We start from the raw sequence: 25,881 nt of genomic DNA on the forward strand, positions 1-25,881 counted from the left end.
CCATATCATTTTTGTTTTCCATAAAGATGCTGAGTTTCTTCAGAAATGACACAACCAGTATTAACAGTTCAAAGTTATCTCGGTCAAGAGCTTTCACCAACATATGGACAATATTCTTGTTCCTCATCTTCAGTTCAGTCCGTGTGTCCTCAGCAAGATTTAGCAGCAAATAAAGAGCAACTGATTCATCAGCAGGCAAAAATAAAACACACAATTGAAAGAGTATGAGTATTCTCTGGTCACTTTTTAATTCATGAACTATTTAAGCATCTGGGCCAACACAAATATCTCCTGTACAAAGTTAAACAGAAAATAATTGCTAAAAAAGAATATACTGGTTTTATTAACTAGCCTGTTTCAGCAAAATGTAAGTTTATTGGAGAACATGTATGCTCTTCCTAAAATAAACTCTAATTATCATAATATAAATTAATATGGATTATCCCATATTTTAATATGAGCTCTTCCTCTTATTATATCCATTAATACCAACTCTTTTGTACATGTACTATATACTGTGTATAGCATACTGAACTTAATTAAACTCAAAAGATAAATCAACACATCTGCATTGTCTATCTCAAATGTGTGCTTTTTCTTTCTTCAAAGCTTTTCAAAAACCAATTTTATACATGTCGGCCCTATTAAGTAGACCAGACCAAGAAACAGATCCAGCAAAGAACTAAACTATTTTTTTAATTAGAACAGCTGTAATAAAATGTTGAAAGTCTGAATGTGCTACATTTCCCCCTCTTTTATCTTCACTAAAATTGGGGAGGGGAGGGGACAGAGGGCTCCCTGAGACATTTTCACAATTTTTTCTTGGTCATGTTTCCTTTATCTGATTGTTCCTTTGGTAGCATATCTTTCTTCTGAGCAAGGCCATCCTCTTTATCCACTACAATGCAATGCCTTTTGGTTGTACAAAACGTAATCATAATTGTTAGCGATTAAACCAATAAAAGATTTAAGTGACTTTACTTCTGTTAAACATATGTTCTTCATTAAAATAATAGAAATTAATACATATTAATATTTCCAAACATTTTATTTCATTTGTATTTTGAGCAGAAATAACTCAAATTAATTAGCTGCACTTTCAAATTACAATCAGATTACATACTTATAAATTCTACTTTAATTAATAAATACTGGGGATCATATTCTTCCCATTCCAGAGTTACTGCAATACTTCCCGACTTTCAAAATACAAAAATTTGTAAGACATATAAGAAGAAACATCAGGATACATATAGAGGATGTGTATATGAACTTTCCTGAGGCTGGTGATTGGAGCTGCTAGCTACAAGGGGGGAGTCAGAGAGACAAAGAGGACTAGGTAGTAGTCCGCGCGCCTAACGCCGCGTGAATCATATATCTATAAACCAAAATAGCAATAATACATTCTGGGTTAGTGCGCTTGAGATTGTGATTTTGTTTTATTTCAAAATGACTGGCTTAGTTCAATTTAATAGCTGTTCTGTACCTGTCTTTCGCAGTACTCTTTTCAAATTTGGATACTGTCCCCTTTGTAAACAAATTACTAGTCTACATAGACAGATTACTTATCTAGAATCTCTAATCTGTGCTCTCCAAGCAGAAATTAGGTGCCCAATTTGGCCATTCCACACTATGGAGATGCCACGCTACCAGCCCCCTCTACCACAAAGATTCCGTAGGAGAAAAGCAGTCTGGACAACTGTGGGATCTGGCAGGGTGAGAGCTGTGAACCATAAACACAAAGCTTTTGCTGTGACCCAGATATAGCGTCCTTGCTGACCTTAATGGGGACACTAAAGCAACAAGTCAAGGTAGTTGTGATAACGATGACTCAAATAAGCAGGGGATCGTGGTCCAAAATGAAGAACTTACTTTGGAAAGGTAAAAGGGTGAATCAGCTAACACACATCAGTCGCACAAGAAGATCAAGGTATATAAAAAGAGAAGTCACCTTCTGGTTGGTGATTCAATCGTAAGGGATGTAAATTTAGGAAAGGATATGGAGGTTTTGAAAGAGGTCAGGTGTCTGCCAGGTGCTACTGCCAGCAGCGACAAGAGGCATATTCTTAAGATAGTCAAGAATGCAAGTAAGGACTGTGACGTTGATGCTGTTATACATCTTGGCACAAATGATCTCTCCCAAAAAGATGTACTTTCTGTGAAGAATGATTTCCAGAGCTTGGGATATGAACTTAGTAGTGTAGATTGTAGGCTTATCTTTTCAGAGATTTTACCAGTATATAAGGAACAAAAAGTGAAGGACCAGCATGTAGCAGAGTTTAATGTGTGGCTAAAGGAGTGGTGTAAAAGGAAGGCTTTGATTTTATTAGTCATGATGTCTGCAGCTGGTCCAATGAAAAACTGTACAAAAGAGATGGTTTGCACCCATCCAAGAAAGGGACTGAGTTACTTGGCATTAAATTCACAGATTTTCTGGATAAACATTTAAACTGAACGGCGGGGACAGAGAATTAATTGATACAGAACATTTCTGTGCCAAGCAATCTAAAATTCATAGGGTTATCAGTGCATGTAACATAGATGTTTGTGCGGTACTCTTCAAAATTTTCATCAATGATTTGGATGAGGGAATAAATGGGGAACTCATGAAATTTGCAGATGACATCAAGCTCGCAGGAATAGCCAACACTCCAGAAGACAGGCTTAAGATATAAAAGGATCCTGACAAACCTGAACATGGGCACTATCTAGCAAAATGAAATTCAATGGTGAGAAAAGTAAGGGTCTACATTTAGGCAAGAAAAACAAAATGCACAGGTACAGTATAGGTGGTATCTTGCTCAATAGTACTAACTGTGAGAGGGATCTTGGAATCCTAGTGGACAACCATTTAAATATGAGCCAGCAGTGTGCAGCAGCTGCCAAAAAGCCAAAACAGTGCTAGGCTGCATAAACAGAGGGATAGAATCAAGATCACGTGAAGTGTTAATACCACTTTATAATGCCTTGGTAAGGCCAACATGGAATACTGCATTCAGTTTTGGTCGCCACGATGTAGAAAAGATGTGGAGACTCTAGAAAAAGTGCAGAGAAGAGCAACAAAAATGATTAGGGGACTAGAAACTAAAATATATGAAGAACGGTTGCAGGAACTGGGTATGTCTAGTTTAATGAAAAGAAGGACTAGGGGAGACATGATAGCAGTCTCTCCAATATCTTAGGGGTTGCCACAAAGAAGAGGGAGTCAAACTAATCTCCAAGGCACCTGAGGATAGAACAAGAAGCAATGGGTGGAAACTAATCAAGGAGAGAAGCAACTTAGAACTGAGGAGAAATTTCCTGACAGTTAGAACAATTAATCAGTGGAACAACTTGCCTCCAGAAGTTGTGAATGCCCCAACACTGGAAGTCTTTAAGAAGATGTTGGATAGTCATTTGTCTGGAACAGTTTCCTGCCTAGGCAGGGGGTTGGACTAGAAGACCTCCAAGGTCCCTTCCAACTCTGCTATTGTACTGTACTGTACTGTACTGTACTGTATTGTATTGTATTGTATTGTATATGCAGAGGAAAGGAAAGAATAGTGTCTGAGGTGTTCTCTGTCTGTCTCCTTTTCTCTCTTGGAATTTTTCTGGCACGCTATTTAATGGCACTGACCTTCAGGAGGAATTAAAGTACTTACTTGTGCGGTGTTTTCATCTAATGAGCATTCAAATCTAACATTAAATTCTCAGAAACTCTTTTTCTGCTCAATATATTTTTATTTACAATACTACGTATCAGTTTTTAAACAGCTTCTAGAACAGGGGTGTCAAACTCGCAGTGTCACGTTGTCATGTGACGTATCATGACTTTTTTCCTGTTCACTGAACAGAGAATGGGCGTGGCCAGTGCATGACGCATCCAGGCTCCGGCCGCAAGGTTGACACCCATTATAGAATTTGCTTCTCCACTATTAGTATACACACAACAATGTGAAATTATTAATTCCATCATGTCATACCATATATAATCCAAGGCAGTGAACATGCCTTATATAAACATACTTCGATAGTCATTAGCTGAGGCCAGAGATGGATTGCTGTTGCTTTGGCCCAGTTCGGCCAAACCTGTAGTGGAATACAGGCCTGGGTCACAGAACTGGCAGCAACCCAGGCCTGACACACACCCGAATTGGTTCCCTCGCTGCCACTGATGGCGCTGCCATGTTGGATTTTAGTGACTGTGCATGTGCAGTTCACTGTAAATTGTTTTGCGCATGCGCACAAGTTGCGAACCGGTAGTAAAACTGGCAGCAACCCACCCCTGGGTGAGGTGTTATTGGTTTAACCTATATACAGTATTCTTAAATCTTTGTGCTAAATTTAAAGGGAATAGACAGCTATTAAACGTTTGGTAAACAAAGATATACCCCACTAAAATTAGTTCTACGTCATTCAAATAGCTACAATTTTAACAAATAGAATAAGCTATGCAATCATTCAGACTTTCCCATAATTTCTGCTAAATGCTGAGAAAGTATCTATAGCATATTGAATAACTGGGAATCAAAATTTGTACCTCGTAGTAGTTGTTCTTGCTTAACCACCAGACCTTGGTACTTTTTAAAGGTTTTTTCATATTCTTTTTTCAGTATTTGATTTTCAAGATCTTCATCAAGTGGATATTTAGAGATAAGGATATGCTCAACACTTAAGAAATGCAAAACCTATAAAGAGCTTTTTGATATAGGGAGATGCATGTGTCCCACTGTAATTACAAGAAGCCATATGCATATATCATAAGACACCTTATTCAGAAAGCCTACTGGCACATGTAATATACTATCACTCCCATTGGCTTCTCCTGATTGTAAGAACAATTAACCAGTCCATAAGCAGGAACTCTCAATTACTTTCCTATTAATCAAAAGCAACACCTTATCAACAATCCTGGAATTCCAGTTCATACACAACACAAACCAAACACTGAATGGGTTTCCATGACTTGCTTAGCTATTTCTGTGAGCAAGAAGGAAACAAGTATGAATAAGCAATGAATATCAGTGTATTGTTTGTAATAAGCTAGAACTATTTGGATGTTTTGGTTTTCTGTGACATATGAGCAGCCTCAGTAATTGCCAGCCAATATAAATATAGCTATTCAAAAAAGCAGGTTTGCTGCTACTTTGTTGATTTATACTAGTTCTCTTGAACCAATATGTTGGTTGAACCAATAACCAATATGTTCTCTGCACTAACCTGAAATAAGGGACTGTGACAGACCACAGCTAATTTCTTGTAGCAATTGCCAAACTAAAATAATCACTAAAATAAAACATTTTTCTACCTATACAGAAAAAATACTAAAATGCTATTCATTCTTTGATAGTAGATTCTATATATCCAAAAGGGTACCATTCTCATAAATCATATATTCAATCTTGAAGCATTGCTATAATATTTTATTTAAAAATTAAACGATAGGAGAATCTGAAAAACCACCAAATGAGAATGCAGAATGAATACAACAACTGAGTTAAATGAAGTAGACTGCTCTAAGTTGTAAGAATAAGTTGGCTTCATGCCTGCCCATTAGTCTACTAACAACAATACACAAGGATATCAGCTTTCTTCTTCTTGGTAAGTTCCTCCTGCCAGAGCTCATGCCTCTTTAGCTCATGATCAATGATATTCATGCAAAGGGCTCCAATTTTGTAGTGTGTAATCAGTCCATGAAACTGAGAAAAGCTACATTAAAAAGAATTAAAATCAGAGTACTGGCACCAGAGTAAATCCTATATTAATCCACAAGCATGACTTAATAATCACTGCTATTTTAAAATATTAAGGTTCCAGAACCTATTGATTTACATATATTAGATGTTACTATACATACCTGGAAAAGCAGAAGAATATATATATTATATTAGTAGCAAGTTCTACACTTTGTTTCCAGTCCTCTCGCAGAACCCTGGCCAAAGCACCCAATGCAGTTTCTAAAATGTAAGAAGTAAAGTACTGTCTCAACAATAGCATGAAGTTCATATTTATAATGCATTATAGTACGTCTTCTGCTAAATGACCACATCAAACAAAGGGTAGCATCAATCAAGGTTGAAGAATTAAGGGTATGAAGAACCCCTATTCATTTCAGTATAAGCCTAGTAATTAAAAAAAAAATTGTGCAAGACTGACCAGCATGCGAATCTTTCAATCCTCAAGCTAGTCTCACCACTTCTCCCAAGGAAATTGACTATTGCCTCTTTGAATTGCAAGCCTACCATTTTGATAACAAGCTTACCATTTTCTTTTTTCCTAACCCTTCTGCTATTTAACAATGTGGCTATCCTCATTCCAAAAAAAGTAATTGCTCCAACCTCCTTCACACTAAGGATTTAACTAATCTCCCAGCCTTGGAGAACAAAGTAGTTAATCTTTTGCGCTCTCTAGCCATATTATTATTCTATCAACTGATTTCTCCCAGGCATTCTGAAGAGCAGGAAATATCCCTGATTCCCACATGCATGCTTTTTTGTTGATATGAATATCAATCTCAGAATAGTGCTCGATGGGAAGAGGGAGAACCTTGTGTTATAAAAATATGAATCAGCCTTTCCTGCTACTGCCTGTCATGGATGAACAGGATGAGAGCTCCCTCAATATACTGCTTGAATTAACATCACTTCACTGAATACAGCTTTGTATTTTATTGTAATTCTGGCATCTATAGTTCATTACTTTTTTTTTCAGCAGCTCACTGATATAGTCATCATATACAAATCCTGCAGGGAAAAAATATCTGTGGTACTAAATAGGGGAGGAAAGCTCAGAAACAGTTATTAGGATAGTCAGCTATGGAGATCTGAGCATCCACGGAAAGGTTCAGTGACCAGTGTGGACTCCCATGAGAATAGTTAGGATTGGACACTTCTCCTGCTACTCTGAAAAAAAAAAGATACCACATCATTTTCCTTCATGGAGAGGAAAAGGGAGTTGCATTAATAGGTTGAATAAGAGAGTAACATGGATTGAGAGGATGCTTATTGGGCTGGACCATCCAGAATGTTTGGTGCACTCAAAATGAAATGGACGAAGATATGATACCATTGATCATTGCATAAGCCTAAAACCAGCTTAGGGAATTGGGCTGCTATACAATGGAATTCCTGGAACCCAACATGGAATTATCTGGTGCAGACATGAAGCCTATACTGCTGAAAAATAATCCCACACAATGTAAGATCCAAAGAACATTTTGAGACCTGTGATAGACCAAAGGACCTGGGATGTGAGAACTACATTTAAGCTCAGGTAAAGGAGAAGAAAAGCAGTACAACTGCTAAAGCAAAGTAAGCCTGGCTGAAAGGGGACTGTCAAAGTCAGTAGATATTAGAAAAGCAACCCAATCCCAAGCTATTTGAATAGGTGCTATGGATCCAGTATGACCTCCAGAGAAAGAAGAGAAGGACAATAATGCAGTGCTTCTATCTCCAACACATAGAGACAGATCAGAAGTCACTGAAAGACCTAAAAGCACAAGGATGGGTGTGCCATCAACATCCCAGCTCCAAGTCATCAGCAAGCTTCACCAAGGCTGTCTCAATACTAAATCCTAGCTTAAAACTAGACCGAAATGGATCTAGATTATGGTGTCCAACTTTTTGACTTGGCTGGGCTGCACTAAAAAAACAAGAATTGTCTTGAGTCACATATAAAATATATAATATAGTATGTTGGAAGTTAACAATCTTATGGGAAAACATTAGTAGCTATCCAGGGCTGCATGGAGCATCAGGCCTCAGGTTGGACACATCTAGTGTAGATAATCCATTTCCTCCAGGATTCTCATCAGCTATGGATTGACCATATTCTCAATAGCTTACCCTAAAAAAGGAAAGTTAGAGACTGATTGATAGTTGTTGAAAAACTTTGGATCCAAGGATGGTGAGGAGGAGACACACCTGCTTTCAAAGCAGGAGGTGCCAGCAACTTTATCCACCATACAATCTGAGTGAGCCTCACAATGGCCCATGAGATGGTTTTTAAAAGTAATTAACATAATTTCCTATAGTTATAGACACTGGAATGTGCAGTCAATATTATCTTTAAAGTACTGTACACCTTACTGACTTACATAAGAAAAACACTAGTGCTTTTAATGAAAATTTATTTTTAATGAAAATTTATGTGGAGTACGTAAATTTTAAATCCCAACCCCCCCAAAAAAGTCTAGAAAATGAATCACCATGAATAAAATAAAAAAAATTCAGAATAGTACCAAACAAAAAATCTTTGACTATGAATGTCTCTGAAAGACACAGCTAAATTGTAACAAAGATAAACAATTTCTGTTTTCACACATAATTTTTTCTTAGATTTTCAAATTAATCAAACCAAGATAGCCACTATTACCAAAAATAGTTTCTGTGTTACCTCATGATAGCCAATTATTTAATGAGTTCAAGAGTCAGTGAATAACCACTGTCTGGATTATTCTGAATAATTGCATCTTTAATTCTTTAATTAATTGCATCTTTAATTAAGGATCAGTTATTCTGAACACGAACTAGTATATAATGTGAGATTCCTTTATCTGATTAGAGCCACGGTGGCACAGTGATTAGAATGCACTACTGCAGGCTACTTCTGCTGATCGCCTGCCAGCAGTTTGGCAGTTCAGATTTCACCGGCTCAAGGTTGACTCAGCCCTCCATTCTTCCAGGGTTGGTAAAACGAGGACCCAGATTGTTGGGGGCAATATGCTGACTCTGTAAATCATTTAGAAAGGGCTGTAAAGCACTGTGAAGTGGTATATAAATCTAAGTGCTATTGCTATTAGCTAAATTTACTCCACTTATTGAGCCAAAAGCCAGCCCGATCGTAATAGTATTAATCTGATAATTACCATTAAGGAGGAGTTCTTCTAAGTTATCAGGATTTCTGGCCAGCTGCAGAATAAGTGCAGAGCCACGAACTTTATCAGGAATATCTTCATATAGCAATTCAATGTATTCATCCATGTCATTAATATTAGCTACTTCATCAATCTGAAAACACCAGGCAAGGAAAATTAGAATACAGAGGAATGTAAGACGTCAATAAGTAATAGTTATAAGGTAACAGTTATAAGGAAAGTTAAACATGAAAACAGTCCAAATGCATTAAAGAGACAATAAGTCATGTTAAAAAGTGAAAATTTTGTATAAACAGAGCTGAGGGAAATATAAAACCCGATTAATTTGAAGGGAAAATAATTAAATTAAATAATTAATTAATATCGAATAATATGAATCTGAATGCACTATCCTTTATTACAGTTGTGGAGAATATATTGAACTCAGATTTGAACTGCTTGGTTCTTGTTCTTCACTGAGCTTGGCTGTTTTCCTGAACTGATGTTATCTAGCCTAAAGGAAAACAATCAAGTTCAAAGAACTTGAACCCAATGGGTTTTATTTTTGGAATGGAATGCTTCTTTGTCAGTTAACATACAAGAAAGAGAAAATGATAACACATTGCTATGCTCCAGAATCATAGTAAAAAGATGATTTGAAGGGCATGCAGATATGCACGCAGCACCTGCCAGCAAATCTGAAACCAAACATGCCTTTTCCAGGATTGCATTGTGATTGCAGAATGCAGTCATGTGAATATGAGAAATGTAGCTGCTTTAAGGAGTTGTCGGTAAGCTCCACATTAGAACTCTAGGTATGCTCCATATCACCTTCTTCTCTTTAAATCTAAAGCACTGCATCGTTCTACAAATTATAGCTAATACTAGATAATCCATCACCCTTTGGCTCATTCTTTCAGAAATATATCCTTATCCCAAAGAGGTAAACAGATGGACAAAGAAGCAGTGGGAATGGGAGTGATTTCTGTCTTCTGCCAATTTTCTCATTGATTTTGCTCATGGAAAGCTGGCACCAAGTGTCAAAAATCTTGATAATTTGATGGCAGTGTAGTGGCATTGAAGTGGCCACAACTTTGTCTATACAACTTATCTGAAGATCATTAAAATGTCAATCTCAGAAATTAGGAGGATCCACGTTGCGATGTCACAACGTGTACTCCAAGACCGCCATTGACACTTTTGCCGCTGGACGGTCCATTGAGACCTAAACCATCCCATAGAGATGGTGATCAGGAAGACAAAGCCTTGCTGGTCTCAGGGACATCACAAAGTCCCTGATCGACCCAAGGGAAGTGCTTCAAGCCGGCGGTAAACAGGCAGCCCCCAGGCTGATGAAAGCAGGACGCTCCGGAAGGAAGGAAGTGAAAAGAGAAAGTGAGTCCATCTGGTGAGATATTTTTTCTATTTTGCTAAAGACTGCCCAAAGAATTTTTTCTTTAAAGCCAAATTAGATCCTTAAGCAAAAGAAATGAGTGGCAAAAATAACCCAAATTGGATTGCTGTGGAAAGTTTTTTTTTTCCTTTGTAACTATTCTTTGTGGATTGAAGTACTCGCAATGTTTTTCATTTCTCCTCTTAAAGTGAACAGATTGATTCTTTTTCTTCTGCTTTTTGTTGCTTTATTTTTTGACTTCTGGATTAAAATCTTCCTTCTTATTTTAACAATTGTTATTAAATCTCACTAAAAGAAACCTAAAGAACTTTGTTTCCTATAAGCTAGAGATAAATATTAGAAGGTGAAAAATTAGCACACTGCCACTCGGAGGTCAGAGGCTGGGGTTTTTGAAACAACGTATCTCTTTTCTTTCCTTATTTGACTTCATTAACTTTGTAGCTGAAGGGTTTGCAACTTGTTTACAGGAACTGATAAAGAGCCAAGGGCACGAATTGTTTTCATAGGTGCCTCTGAGAACTATTTTGGCAGGGGAAAGAAAGGGGGCGAAACAGAATCCTTCTCCTTTGAAAAGCATAAAAGAACTTGTGTTTAAGTTAATCTAAAATAAAAAATAAAAGAGGCCTGGAAGGCTAGAGTGGCACTGGCTATTAGGTTTTTTTTTTCTTTTTTCTTTCTTTCTTCTGTTTTGGAAACATGGATCAATATTCAGATGAGGAAAGCTTAAAATTCCAAAATATCTTGGCTGGAATTCAAAACTATTGGAAGGATATGGGAGAATTGAGAAGAAGTTGGAAAGACTAGTCTTCCTCACAGCAAAAGATGATGGTGTTGGAGCCCCAAAAATTAAAGGGGAGAATGAAGATATAGAAGATACAGATAAGACAATAGATGAATTTATTAATGGAGCAACTGTGAGTGAAAGTGGAAAGAAGGGAATATGAAAAGGGAATTCGACGAATTAGAGCTCTACCCCAGATTCCAAAACACAGAAGGAAAAAAATACTAATGATGATAGACATAAGAGAAATTTTTTCAGAAGCAAGATTGACAACCAAAGACAAGCTAATTATAGTAGCAACTGGTGGGCAACGAGATTATCTGAGAGACCCTTCAACAAAGACTTCTCTCCGCAACAAAGTGCGGAGAGAAGTCTATAAAAATCTTATAAAGGAGATAAAAAGAAGACTGACACCACAATTGGCAAGAGAGATAAGATTGTTTTTTACTGGAAAGATACAGGTTGACAATGAAAGTTGATAATAAAAAATTAGTTGATTTTGGTGATTAATAAGTAGGAATTTTGTAACTCTTAGATTGTTTTAGATTGTTATCAAATGTTTATTTGCTAACAATTAATTAACCATAATAATAATAATGAAATGATAATGGATACAGTGTAATTATATATACATGTATTGGCAATCTAGTAAAAGAAATTTGGATATAAATTGTAAACTGTGACTTGGGAAAAAGACCTATAAATTTTATTAACAATTTTTTATTTAGATCTTGTTTCAAAGGTGTACAGGTTTTTTTTTTTGGGGGGGGGGTCTGACGAAAGGAGATGGGACATAAATAGTAAATGATTTTTAGCCAATTATAATAATAACAACAAGGAAATGCTAATGGTCATTGTTTAACAATATATACATGCTACGGTATTGGCAAAAGTAACTTGGATATAAATTCTAAACAGTGAATTGCGGGGGAAAGGGGGGGAAAGGTTTAGAAACTTTATTAATTGACTTTTCTTTAAAAGATGTTATAAAGGTGTAATGTTATTGGAGGATTTTTTGAAATAGCTAATGAATGCCATTATGTGGTTGTGTCTTTAAGTATGAATGATTTGAGGTAAAAGCATGTTCAAATAATTGTAGTCAAATGAGAATTGTGGTACATTAATAGTAAGATATACAAAGATTTTTGATTTAAAGTATATAATCTAATATGAACTATAAGTAATGACTGTGTAAGAAATGCACGAAAGTTATCTGTAACCAATCGACACGCTTTCTACAAGATGTAATGAAGGATGATTCTTTTTTTGTGTTTTAGTTCAATTAAAATAAAATTTAAAAAGTCAAAAAAAAAGTCAATCCCACAGGAATAATGATTCCTGTTGTCCTATGATGCAATGTTTCACCCAACTGAAGGTTAAAAACAGACAGTTTTAGTAGTATATAAATTCAAATACAGCTTAAGCCCTGGTATTACAGTAAAATAGAGCAGTGGTCCCCAACCTTTTTATCGCCGCGGACCAGTCAGCCTTTGATAATTTTACCGTGGCCCGCTGAACGCGCGCAGGGGTGGGGGGCGTTGTTCTGCAGCGATCATGGCCCCCAGCCATTAATGTCTAAACTGCTGCAAGATATACTTAAATATTGATAAAATGTGAGGGGGTGTACTCACTTCTGTGATATCTATCCATCCATGTCTGTCTCTGTCTCTCTCTCTCTCTCTCTCTGTGTATGTATGTGTGTATGCGTGTATGTGTATATATCCTCTATCTATCTATAATCTATCTATCTATTTATCCATCCATCCATCCATCCATCCCTCTCTATCTATCAATCACCTATCCACCATCTATCTATCATATCTAGCTGGCTGGACAATTTGGGGAGTTGAAGTCCAAAAGTGTTAAAGTTGCTGAGATTGAGAAATGAGGACGAAACAAAAGGGAAGAGAATGAAACAAGGTCGTAGAGAGAGATTGCAAAATGAAAGGGCAACTTCTCTTTTTATTTCCTTCCACCCCCACCACCCCCACCACCCCCACCGTGCCTCTCTGGCAATTGGCTGCCCAGGAGGTGGGGAGGGGAAGATGTTTCACAGACAGCTGCCACCCGCCCATCTCTCTCTCTCTCTCTCTCTCTCCGCCTCCCCATCTGACCTCGGCTGCTCCACGGCGGAGACCCCAGAAGGCAAGCAAAAAAAAAAAAAAAGGGCTCAGGAGTGGGGGAAGAAAACAAACCCCATCACGTTCCTATCTGTGAAAGCTCCCCACTCCCTTCCTGGGCAGCCAATTGCCAGAGAGGCAGTGTGTGTACGTGTGTGTGTGTGTGGAGGGGGGGGTTGGCAGCCCGCGGCGCGCCTAGTCCGCTGTGGAACGTGCTGCCACCCGCCCAGCGCTCGCTCTCTCGCTCTCTCTCTCTCTCTCTCCCCCCCCCTCCAATCTCCCGCTTCTGCTTCGACCGGCCAGAAACTTGTCCCCGCTTGCCCGGGGACTGGCCTCTGATTGGCTGGCGGGGAGAAAGCCTAGCCAGGGAAGGAGGCGAGGACTCCGCGGTGACGTCATGGGGACGGCGCCCCCAGGTAGCGGCGAACCGAACGCGCTCCGTCTCCACAGGCTACCAAGGTGGCCGGGCGGCCGGCCGGGGTGGGAGTGGGGTTTGGACCGGAGAGGCGGCTCTCGGGTTCGAGTCCCGGGGTTGATCTCAGGCTGCGCGTGTGGGTGAAGAGGCAGCAGGGATCATGGCCCCCGGCCGCTGTGCGGCCCGGTGCCAGGTACTCCACGGCCCGGCACCGGTCCGCGGACCGGGGGTTGGGGACCACTGAAATAGAGGACTATAATAACTTTAATCATTATTTTGCTCCATAATTATTAGAAACAAAGAACAGAGGAAAACCAAAAAATAATGGATTAACTAAATTAAATGTTACAAGTTCTTTTAAAATGTAATAATTTGTCATATTTTAAATAATACACAACTGAACAATAAAGATATAAGATGCAAGTCTATTTAAAAAGATTCATTTTTAATAGTTTTCAGTATTTTTGTATAAAATATAAATTTTACCAAAAACACTAAAGTTTAATTGGATTCAATTGTACCTACCTCCATCCCTTCAAACGGTGGTGGATCTTTAGGTTTACTGGATTTTTCTTTCTTTTCTGTGGAAAGGAATACAGAGTAATGGCTTAAATAATGTTTAAAGGTCTTTCCTTTCGTCGTGTTTAGGAAAAAAGAGTAATTAAAGTGGGTGGAATTGATTAAATGTGATATCAGCATTTCTACAGGCATAAATATATATATACCCTAAATGTTTAAGCATAATTTTCATCAATCAATCAATCAAAACCAATAGTGCTAAATTTCATTTCAATACGTAAATGATAATTGTTTTTCCATAAACCTACCAATTATTCCAATGGTTGCCAACAATACTGCTCTTTTCCTCTCAATATTCTCAAGAAAAAAGTGCTCATACATCATACAATTTGTTTCCCTGCCCTTTTCCTCTCAATATTACTAATAGAGAAAAAGTGATAGAGGGAGATGAAGTTGCCAGGACTTTGGGTGACAGTGAGTACATCATACAATTCAATATAATGCAAACACAAGCAATAGAAAATAATCCAACCAGTATCTTAAACTTTAAAAGAGCTAGTTTTAACAAACTCAGAGAGAGCCTAGGAAAGATTCCATGGATGAAAATTCTAAAAGGGAAAATAATTCAAGAAGTGTGGGAAACTCAGAAAAATGTAATCATAAAAGTCCAGCCCAGCACAATACCACTGAAAACGAAAAACAAGAAATCCAAGAAGAAACCAGCATGACTGCACAAAGATTCTCTAACTGAAAGACAAAAAGGACAAGTACAAAAAATGAAAAAGAGGGACACTTAAGGTTGATTATCAGCAGATAGCCACAATCTGCAAAGATGAAGTCAGGAAATCAAAGGCTCAGAATGAACAAAGACTTGCAACAAAAGTCAAAGATAATAATAATATTAATAACAAGAAAAAAAGTCAAGGAAACAGCAGGTCCACTAAAGAGAAGATGGCAAGGAGGTTAACAGGTAGTAGGGAGAAAGCAGAGCTGCTTAACTCATTCTTCGCATCAGTCTGCATCAGTCTTCACACAAAAGAAATTATAGCCCAAACCTACTGCTGCAAAAGATAAACTAGAAATAAAAATTAAAATAAGAAAATGGTAAGAGAACACCTATCTGACCTTGATGAATATAAATCACTGGGATCTTTCCCACTGGGACATTCAGAGTTCTAAAGGAGCTCATAGATATTATCTTAGAACCATTGTACCATATCTTTCAAAAATCCTGGAGCACCAGGGAACTATCAGAGGACTGGAAAATAGCTGATGTGGTTCCCATTTTCAGAAAAGAAAAGAAAAAAACAGACTGAGGCAACTACAGACCAATCAGCCTAACATCAATACCCAGGAAGATACTGGAAAAGATAATAAAAAAACAGATCTGCCAACATCTAGAAATAAGTAAAGTAATAACTAGAAGTCAGTATGGGTTTGTTAAAAACAGATCATGCCAAACCAATCTTATTTCATCCTTTGACAAAGTGACTGACTAAATTTAGTAGACCAGCGAAATGTTGTGGACACAGTATACTTAGACATCAGCAAGCATTCGACAAGGTGGACCACAACCTACTTCTTGGTAATCTAAAAAAAAAGTGGGATAGATAGCGTCACCGTCAGATGGATTTCTAACTGGCTGACAAACCGTACTCAATGAGTAGTCCTTAATGGTACTACATCCACATGGAGAGAAATAAGTAGTCGGGGTACTACAAAGCTCTGTCTTAGGTCCAACACTCTTCAATATCTTCATAAATTACTTAGATAAGAGAATAGAAGGGGAACTCCTCAAATTTGCAGATGACACTAAACTGGCAGGAATAGCCAACACCCCAGAAGACAAGCTCAGGATCCAAAAATATCTTGACAAACTTGAACAATGGGCCCTATCCAACAAAATGAATTTCAGTGTGGAGTAAAGCAAAGTTTTACATTTAGGCAGGAAAAATCAAAGGTATAAGTACAGATTAGGTGAAACCTGTCTTAAAAACAGTAATTGTGAGAGGGACCTTGGAGTCCTAGTGGATGATCAGTTGAATATGAACCCGCAGTATGCAGCAGCAGCCAAAAAAGCTAATACAATCCTGGTTTGTATAAACAGAGGCATAGAATCAAGATCACATGAAGATCACTTGACAAAATCAAGTACCACTTTATAAAACCCTAGTAAGACCACACCTGAAATACTGAAACCAATTTTGGTCACCATACTACAAAAAAGATGTTGAAACTTTGGAAAAAGTTCAGAGAAGAGCAACTAAGATGATCAAAATCCTGGAGACTAAAACATATGAAGAATGGCTGCAAGGTTTGGGTTTGGCTAGTCTAAAGAAAAGAAGAATTAGGAGCTGACAAGTTAGCAATATTCCAGTATTTGAGAGGCTGCCACTAAGAAGAATGGTTCGAATTATTCTCCAAAGCACCAGAGGGCAGGACAAGAAACAATGGTTGGAAACTAATCAAAGAGATAAGCTGGAATTAAGGAGAAATTTCCTAACAATGAGGGAAATTAACAAGTGGAACAGCTTGCCTCCAGAAATCGTGGATGCTCCATCACTGGATGATTTTAAAAAGAGTCTAGACTCTAGACAGTCAATTATCTGAAATGGTACAGGTTCTCCTGCTTGAGAAGGGGGCTGGACTGGAAGACCTCCAAGGTCCCTTCCATTCCCCTTCCCTTTTCCATTCCAATCCAATATTATCAAAGGAAAAAAGTGATTATACCACATACAATTTGTTTCCCATCTGAACTTGTTTTGCTCACCTTTGGCAGATGAGGTGTCTCTGCGATTTTGCAGGTAATAGAGCAGTTGTTCCACCTCAGCCAGTTTGGAGGGGTGAATAAGTTTGCATTCCTCTACCACCTTCCGAGCCAAGGAAGAAATGTCTGTATTTGCATTGAGACTTTTCAACCGAATGCTGTAAAATAAAACACAGAAGCTTTTATTTTCAGCTTGCACACAACCTCTGTCTTCAACATTTAGTTTTAAATTTCAACTTTATCAAGAGCCGTGGTGGTGCAGTGGTTAGAAAGCAGCATTGCAGGCAAAGTCTGCGCACAGTCTGGGGTTTGATCCTGACAGGCAAAAGGTTGATTCAGCATTCCATCTTCCAAGGTCAGTGAAATGAGGGTCCGGATTGTTGGTTGGAATATGCTGACTCTGTAAACTGCTGTAAAACACTGTGAATCGCTAAGTGTTATTGCTATTTTGGTATACCAAATTGAGCCATTTGGTTTTCTTGTTTTATTTATAGCAAAGCCCTTCACTCAAAAGCCCCAAACTGGGCGTGGCCTAGCAGCATGGCCAGCTTGACGACACTCACGTGGGTGCTGCATATGGGGACCGGGCGGAGTTGGGAGGGAATCCAGGAGTCTCCAGTGGGTAGGGCGGGAGCGGGAGGCTCATTCTGCGTGATAAGGTGAAATGAGGCAGGGGGTACAGCAGCTACAGCCAGAAAGTCGACTGTAGCTGCCCTGCCCTGATCTCACTGCCCTTTGTGTGCGGGGAGGATGGTTTCCAGCTGTAGCCATAACCTGCCGGCGGCCCCTTAGCTAGCGCATGCTGCACCTCTGGAGCCCGCTACCAACACCGGGCTGGCTGTCTATGCGGACCACTAGACGTGCTTACTCTGTCCAATTGTCTTTTGGCTTGCGGTTGGAAAGCAGGTGGCTGCTAGTCATCTTCTCCTCAGCCTGCTTGCAGGTCTTGTCCATGGCTTACGCATGGAGCGCATTCACTTCACGCACCCAATACACCTCGTCCCCTTTGCAGACTGCCGCCACTGCCGCTCAGCAGACCCACCAGCCCGAAAGAGGCAAAGCAGCCAGCTAGAAAGGCCAAGCAGAGGTGGTAGAGCATGGCCAAGCCCAGCAGGCAAAAGACAGCCACCGCGAGCAAGAAAGCCAAATCCCTTTGGTGCCATGGCTGCCCAGGCCCAGCAAAGATGGGTGAAGGCATACAATCCCAGGTGGACCTGGGTGGCCATGGCACCGATGAGGATCTGGCTTTCCCTGCTTGCCGTGGCCGTCTTTTGCCTGCAAGGCCTGGGCGTGCTCTACCACATCTACTTGGCCTTTCACCCTGGCTGCTTTGCCTCCTTTGGGCTGGGAGGGCTGGTGTTCCGGGCGGCAATGGCAGCAACCTAATGGACCTGCATGAGCTGCTGGCGGCCTTGGTGGTGGCAGCAGCCCACAGCGGTGCCAAGGTGCATCAGGTGTGCAAGGGGAATGCTCTCCACGTTTCGGCCAAGAGAAAAACCCACAAGGGAGCTGAGATGCCCAGTGGCGACCTGCTTTCCAACCGCAAGCAAAAACAAGACAGAGTAGGCAGCACTCGCCTACACACTTCTCACATTGTCTTGGCCAGCAGCGGCAGCAGTAGCTGGAGGCAGAAGTTTAGGGGAAAGGCATGAGGTCCAGCTTGCTGGATGCACCAGGTAGCTACCTCCCCTGTCCCAGCCACGTGGGATGGTGCAGGCACATCCAGTGGTGCGCATCACATGCCTCCCTGACTCTGCCTGCTGCTGCCACATTTGTTGTTTGGAGGGCCAGCTGTGGAGTCCCTGCTTCTGGACACCTTCCCCCTGCACACACACACCTGAAAGGCCAGTAAGTGCGGCTGTCCTGGAAACGATAACCCATCCCATCCCGGCAGACATGCATCTGCTCAGGAGACAGCGGGCACACATGTTGCTTTAGCCTGGCCCTTGCCATTCTGGCAGGCATGTGTGTGCACAGGAGGCAGCCGGTGCACACGTGCACTGGTCCAGCCCACCCCATCCCGCATGCACACATGGGCCCACCTCTTCCTGTGCACACGCACTCCTGCCTGGATAGCATGGGGCAGGACTGTGCACTCATGTGCCCGTTGCTTCTGGTGTACATGCATGCCCGCCGGGATAGTCCAAGCTGAAGCAACATGGGGGGGGGGGGGGATTACTGTTTCCAGGACAGCTGCGTAGGCCTTGAGTTTGACACCCCTGCACTAGGGCATCAAAGGCCAGCTTAAAAAAGAAACCCTTTCAGAGCTTTCAAACTATCAGAAGTAAAAAAGCCAAATGTATTTCAAGATGCAATGTGGCCCATAGAGCTGTGCCACAACCAAGAAGCCATCTTATGACCACCTTCAAATGGAGGCTGTACCTTAACCTAACTGTAGCAATACAGGCACACTTACTTTGGATAATAGCAATAGCAATAGCAATAGCAGTTAGACTTATATACCGCTTCATAGGGCTTTCAGCCCTCTCTAAGCGGTTTACAGAGTCAGCATATTGCCCCCAACAACAATCCGGGTCCTCATTTTACCCACCTCGGAAGGATGGAAGGCTGAGTCAACCCTGAGCTGGTGAGATTTGAACTGCAGAACTGCAGTCAGCTGAAGTAGCTTGCAGTGCTGCAATCTAACCACTGTGCCACCTCGGATAAGATAACTCAGTGCCATGCCATGCATTCTAAATTGATCCAGACCCCAAGGTCTACTGGCAACCAATGCAGTAACTTCATTTACACAATGATTTATAAAAGATTTTCTGTAACAGCCATCAGCAGTCTGGTTACCACATTCTGTACAAGTTGTAGCTTCGAAGCCATTTTTAAGGCAGCCTCCATATCCACAAGCCGTAACCTGTTCCTCCCCTGGGAGATAAAGATTTCAGGAAAGTCAAGATGATAAGCAGCATTTCTATCTTACTAAAGGAAACCTATCAGGACAGCAAACGGAACTGGGATTACTGTCATAAAATGTAATGACCACATTGCTTAGTGACAGCAATCCCAGGAGTTCGGGTTGCCGTTGTAATCCCAGGAGCATGCAAATCTTTAAGCAGGAACAGGCAAATGTCATAGGCAAGGAGCGTGGGGGTGGTATGCAGGTGCTTGGCTGGGAGGGGGGGGAAGGGTACCATGGGTGAGTAATTTTGGATGGTCACTGAATGAATGTTCATTAAGTCAAGGACTACCTATAGCTTGTTTCTCTCCCTCTAGTTTGATCTAGTAATTAAGGCACCTGGCTATGATTTATTTATTTATTTATTTATTTGTCTTGTATGCCGCCCACTCCCGGAGGACTCCGGGCGGCTCACAAAAGACAAGGGAAAGGGGGGAATGAGACAAAGACAACATATTAAAAACAAAACCAACATTCACAATTTCCGTGGAGGTAGATGCTTCTCAGCTCCCCCCAGCCTGCTGGAACAGCCAGGACTTGGTGGCTTTGCGGAAGGCCGGGAGGGTCGTAAGGATCCGGATCTCAACAGGGAGCTCGTTCCAGAGGGCCGGAGCTGCAACAGAGAAGGCTCTCCCCCCGGGGAGTCGCCAGCCAACATTGGCTGGCAGATGGAATCCAGAGGAGACCTAACCTGTGCGATCTAATTGGTCTGAGAGAGGTAATCGGCAGGAGGCGGTCTCTCAGGTAAGCCAGGAACTATGTGTTCTAGTCTCACCTTAAACACGAAAGCTAGCTCTGGGTGACTTTGGGTCACTCATTCTCTCTCAACCCAATTCGCTTCATAGGATTGTTGTTTGAGGAAAAGAGGAGGAAGGAATATTGAGTATGTTTGCTGTCTTGAGTCATGTATAAAAAATAATATAGGTAGAATAATAAATGAAAATACAAATAAACAAATATAATTAAATAAAAAATAAATAAATAAAAAGTAAGTATATAGCTCCAACAATAAGCTCAGACACCAGTTCAGGACCAAAGTAGTGAAATAGTGTATAATTTAGTATCATCAAGATAACTTACTCTGAGAATGTATGATCTGTTTCATAGAGTGCAACAAAAATAGAAAGAGCACAATTCTGCCCTCCAGATTCAACTAAGGTCATCCGTTTCAGCAATAAATGCTGTTTGCATTTCAATTAAATTGGACTTTAATCTTGACTGAAAGGGATGCAGGCAATATACTTCTTCTAGTGTCCTCCATAGTTGATTCCTCACCAACCTCTTAATGACCTTCCCCCAAATATCAAACTATAGCCTCTACAACAACTGCTTATTTCAAGACACTACACAACTGGCCGTCTAAAGCAACCTGCATAGGTACAACTCTAAGTGACAGAGGAGTCTATCTACATATTCAGGTACAAAAATTCAACAGAACCTCAGCAGATAAACAGGCACAGATTAGAAAAGGTGTTTGAGTTTACTGCCCTTTTCCCCCCTTTTAACAACCCTGTAATCCTTTAGTTCAGGGTGGAGTCAGGATGACTGAATGGAGCTGAGGGTTTACTGGCCACATGTCCTTCCTGACACCTATGCGGAGTTCGCAGCAGGTATTTTCTCTTTGCACCCTGAGAAACATCTCCCGTTGCCTAGGACTGAATTCTTAACCTTCCGAATGGGAGGCAAGCATCTTCACCGCTCGGCTGCCGTGTTGCTCTGTTTGAGTCAATTGCTTGCAGACACCCAAAAAAAACTGCTCACATCAATTCACTGCAATCCTGAAAAACATTTATATTCCATGTTTTTCAGAGGAAAATCCTGATTCTGACTTCAGGCTGATTCAAGCTGAATGGCTTTGGTCTTGTTGGTACACTGATGTTTGCCTGGCTCAAGGACTGAGGCTGGCATCTTTAGAGGCAGAGTGAAATGCTTTGTAGTATATATCACTTGGCAGCTCACAGGCAAGTGAACAAGGACTGGCTTCTTATATCTAAACCTGGGAAGCTGATATTTGATTAATCCATGTCATGGGAATCCAAGAAGGGGGGTCCCTGACTGGCTGCTTATCTAGATTTCTGATTGATGTATTTGAAAAAAACATCAAAAGAAAACTGGTTACAGTTTGGCCTGTCCTTGAGCCAGTACAAAATATCAGAATTAATAGAATAGAGTTGGAAGAGATCTTGGAGATCTTCTAGTCCAACTCTCTGCTCAAACAGGAAAAACCTATTCCATTCTGGACAAATGGCTGTCCAAACTCTTCTTAAAAACCTCCAGTGATGAAGCACCCAGAACTTCTGAAGGTGAGCTATTCCACTGGTTATTTGTTCTGTCAGGAAATTTCTCCTTAGTTCTAGGTTGCTTCTCTCTTTGATCAGTTTCCATCCACTGCTTCTTGCCTTCCTTCTGGTTCTTTGGAAAATAGGTTGATCCTGTCTATGGCCCCTCAAATATTGGAACGCTATTATCATGTCACCCCTAGTTCTTCGAGACTAGACATACCCAATTCCTGCAACCATTCTTCATTTGCTCTAGCCCCCTAATGATCTTTGTTGTTCTTCTCTACATTCTTTCTATAGTCTTGTTCTGACCCGGCCTTTGCAGAAACAAAAAACAGACTCCCCCTGAGCATCCATCAGAGCCTTCCCCAGGCTTCAAAACTGGCCCAAATTCTTCCCTAACCTTCTCATCGTCTGAGTCTGCCATCAGCAAATCTGATGAGTTCCCCTTCTAATCTCATCTAAATCATTTATGAAGATATTGAAGAGTATTGGGCCTAAGACAGAAACTTGGGATACCCCACTATATATTTCCCTTCATGTAGATGTAGTTCTATTAAGGACTACAGGCTGAGTGTGTTTTGTCAGCCAGTTATAAATCCATCCCGTGGTGATGCTGACCATCCCACATTTTTCTAACTTACTAACAAGTAGGTTGTGGTCTACTCTGTCAAATGCCTTAATAGCAATTAGAAAAATCTGGCAGACTATAAACCACAATTTAGTTAGCCATGCTAAACCACGGCAAAATATAGTGTACAATATGCAAAGGAAAAATAAACACAATCAGTTTGTGTAAAAAGGACTTGCCATCATAAAAAAAATAAGGTTTTCTTTTACTAAAATAAAGCAAACAATTTCTCCTAGGAGAATGGTGGTTAAGTCAAATATACTAAAAGCTCTGTCTTTTTTCATAAGGATAAATCAATTATCTAACTAAGTAATAAATTCATTTTCTTCCTTTGATACTATGAATCTTGGTTGCAGATATATATATTTTGGATCTCTTAATAAAATATTTGAGGATATAGTAAGAACTTTTGATGTATTTTAAATGATTTAAAATAAAGATAACACCTTGACATCTTTTCTTACTAAATGTATAAAAAATACGAAATTGAATTAAGGCTTCAGATTTTATTTTTCTAATGCAATCTTTAAAAAAAGACTTTAAAGACAACACATTAGCTATCCAAAGTATTTTATCAAAGGCTTTTGAACAAAGGTTTGCTTGAATACTGTAAACTTACATTTTTTGACATTCCTTACGCTCTCCCAACATAGGATCTCCCATTTCCCCAAGAATTGTAGCTTCCACTTCATAATGAACTATAAGTGCTTTTTCTGATGGATGTACATCAATATTTCCTCCTTTTACCTTTCTGTTAAGTAAAAATTAAAGAGTGAATAAAAAACCTACAATTTTTATATCAGCTAAGCATAGAAATAAAAACAGTTTTGAATATTTTGGCAGGCTGCAGTACCTCACAAGTTTGAACTGATCAAGACAATCTATATTATATTTTATAAAGCAGCTGTTACATATGCTTCCTTTATATTACTCCCAGCTTGTCAGCTATGCAAGTTTTTTAAAAATGAAACAATATCCCACCAAAAAGCAATAGAGAACATCAGTAGAGAGAATGGCCATTGCCATGGATGTAAATAGGTACAATATATTATTTTGCCATTGTGAGCAATGCAATTTATACCATTTTACCTTGAGATATTATCCCCCGTTTGACAGAAGAGATCATTCTTACCACTAGTAAACAAAAAGCTGCCTCCAAATTTCCTTCAATCCGAGACTAAAACCATATTCGAAATTTGGATTTGCAATTCCGAGACCTCATAGATCAGTCAACATCATGAGAAAATAAAGTATTGTGCAATTAGATCAAGCCAAAAACTCCCCTATCATTCAATAATGACCTGTCAGGAAGCTCAATCCAGTTTGCCTGATCATCATTTCCCCATCCTATATCTCATTCCCTGACGCTTCCCCTTCTCAGCAGTCATTTTACAGATTCAATTCCTTTTCTTTATATATAAAAAATAATACAGAGACCAAAGAGGCCTCCGTATTGGTTTATTGGGAAGGCACAAACAGCCTTGGAATAGCTTCAAGGCCGGCACCTGCATTATGTCATTACTTCAGTGGACTAGGCCAGTGGTCTCCAACCTTGGCAACTTTAAGACCTGTGGACTTCAACTCCCAGAGTCCCTCAGCCCAGTGGTCTCCAACCTTGGCAACCTTAAGACCTGTGGACTTCAACTCCCAGAGTCCCTCAGCCCAGTGGTCTCCAACCTTGGCAACTTTAAGACCTGTGGACTTCAACTCCCAGAGTTCCTCAGCCCAGTGGTCTCCAACCTTGGCCACTTTAAGACCTGTGGACTTCAACTCCCAGAGTTCCTCAGCCCAGTGGTCTCCAACCTTGGCCACTTTAAGACCTGTGGACTTCAACTCCCAGAGTTCCTCAGCCAGTGGTCTCCAACCTTGGCCACTTTAAGACCTGTGGACTTCAACTCCCAGAGTTCCTCAGCCCAGTGGTCTCCAACCTTGGCCACTTTAAGACCTGTGGACTTCAACTCCCAGAGTTCCTCAGCCCAGTGGTCTCCAACCTTGGCCACTTTAAGACCTGTGGACTTCAACTCCCAGAGTTCCTCAGCCCAGTGGTCTCCAACCTTGGCCACTTTAAGACCTGTGGACTTCAACTCCCAGAGTTCCTCAGCCCAGTGGTCTCCAACCTTGGCCACTTTAAGCTGGCTGAGGAATTCTGGGAGTTGAAGTCCACAGGTCTTAAAGTGGCCAAGGTTGGAGACCACTGGACTAGGCACCAGCAACTCTGCTTCGGATGAAGCGGTCTGTTGCCCACTAAAGCTCATCTCCGACGTCTGGAGAACGCTCTCCGTTTGGGCTCTCCCTCTTGGGTCGGGGCTCCAAGGGGCCTAGCAAACAGCTAATGCCACCGCAGGGGCAAGATGCCCGAAAAGGGTAGGCTGGTGTCGCCCCACACCGGCCCCGCTTTTCCACTAGGGTCCCTTCCCTTGATATCGACCCAGCTACTGGGCACTAATCCCAACCTGGTGCAAGCTCAACACCATCCCGGCCGAGGCATCCTTCTTCCCCTCCTGCCATTTTCTCCAGCCGAAGAACCGCGGCCCTTGGCTCGGCCTTCTGCTCTTACTCCCGGTTCAACGCGTTTCTCGCTCTCCCGCTCCCCTTCGGCGGGGAAAACCTCTTTACCTTTTGAGGTACCGAGCATCCTCCCCCTGCATAGCGGCGACGGTCAACCGGAAAGGCGGCAAGGGAAGGAGAGGGCGGCGGCCAGCGAAGGCGAGAGAGGACCGGCTGGGCTGGGTTCCGTTACCAAGGGAGAGGGGAAAAAAAGCGAGCCGTGCTGCGCAGGCGCAAGTCGCACCACGATGCGCAGGCGCAGAGGGTTTCTAGAGGGAACGCTGCTTGGAAAAGTAGAACCTGTAACGTTGGCTGCTGTTTGCAAAAGTGGCGCTTTCGTAAATGAAGAGCCGAGGTGGTGCAGTGGTTAAATGCAGCACTGCAGGCTACATCAGCTGACTGCAGTTCTGCAGTTCAGCGGTTCAAATCTCACCGGCTCAAGGTTGACTCAGCCTTCCATCCTTCCAAGATGGGTAAAATGAGGACCCAGATTGTTGGGGCAATATGCTGACTCTGTAAACCGCTTAGAGAGGGCTGAAAGCCCTATGAAGCGGTATATAAGTCTAACTGCTATTGCTATTGAAACTTCCAAAAACTTGAAAGCTTTTAGTTTTTGATCGTGGCTAGGCTCATTAAAGATGCTGGCTATTAAAGATACAGTACACAT

At 40.9% G+C, this 25,881-nt stretch overlaps 1 protein-coding gene across 1 annotated transcript in view; it reads right to left on the minus strand.

Moving 5' to 3' along the window:
• The window catches only part of KIFAP3 (kinesin associated protein 3), an 80,098-nt gene extending 54,685 nt beyond the window's left edge, over positions 1–25,413 (minus strand). Inside the window, exons 1-9 of the mRNA XM_087726659.1 lie at positions 25,284–25,413; positions 23,287–23,418; positions 16,853–17,007; positions 14,089–14,144; positions 8,846–8,987; positions 5,837–5,936; positions 5,564–5,688; positions 4,520–4,618; positions 2–180 (exon numbers count right to left, since the gene is read on the minus strand). Of these exons, the coding sequence (XP_087582785.1) occupies positions 2–180; positions 4,520–4,618; positions 5,564–5,688; positions 5,837–5,936; positions 8,846–8,987; positions 14,089–14,144; positions 16,853–17,007; positions 23,287–23,418; positions 25,284–25,315 (1,020 nt within the window). The 5' untranslated portion in view covers positions 25,316–25,413. The remainder of the gene's footprint in view (position 1; positions 181–4,519; positions 4,619–5,563; positions 5,689–5,836; positions 5,937–8,845; positions 8,988–14,088; positions 14,145–16,852; positions 17,008–23,286; positions 23,419–25,283) is intronic.
• Positions 25,414–25,881: the final 468 nt, after the last annotated feature.

The sequence above is a fragment of the Thamnophis sirtalis genome, unplaced genomic scaffold (genome assembly GCF_051295495.1).
Source record: "Thamnophis sirtalis isolate CommonGarterSnake01/CBP01778 unplaced genomic scaffold, rThaSir2_p1.2 scaffold_12, whole genome shotgun sequence".
NCBI classification, from domain to species: domain Eukaryota; kingdom Metazoa; phylum Chordata; class Lepidosauria; order Squamata; family Natricidae; genus Thamnophis; species Thamnophis sirtalis.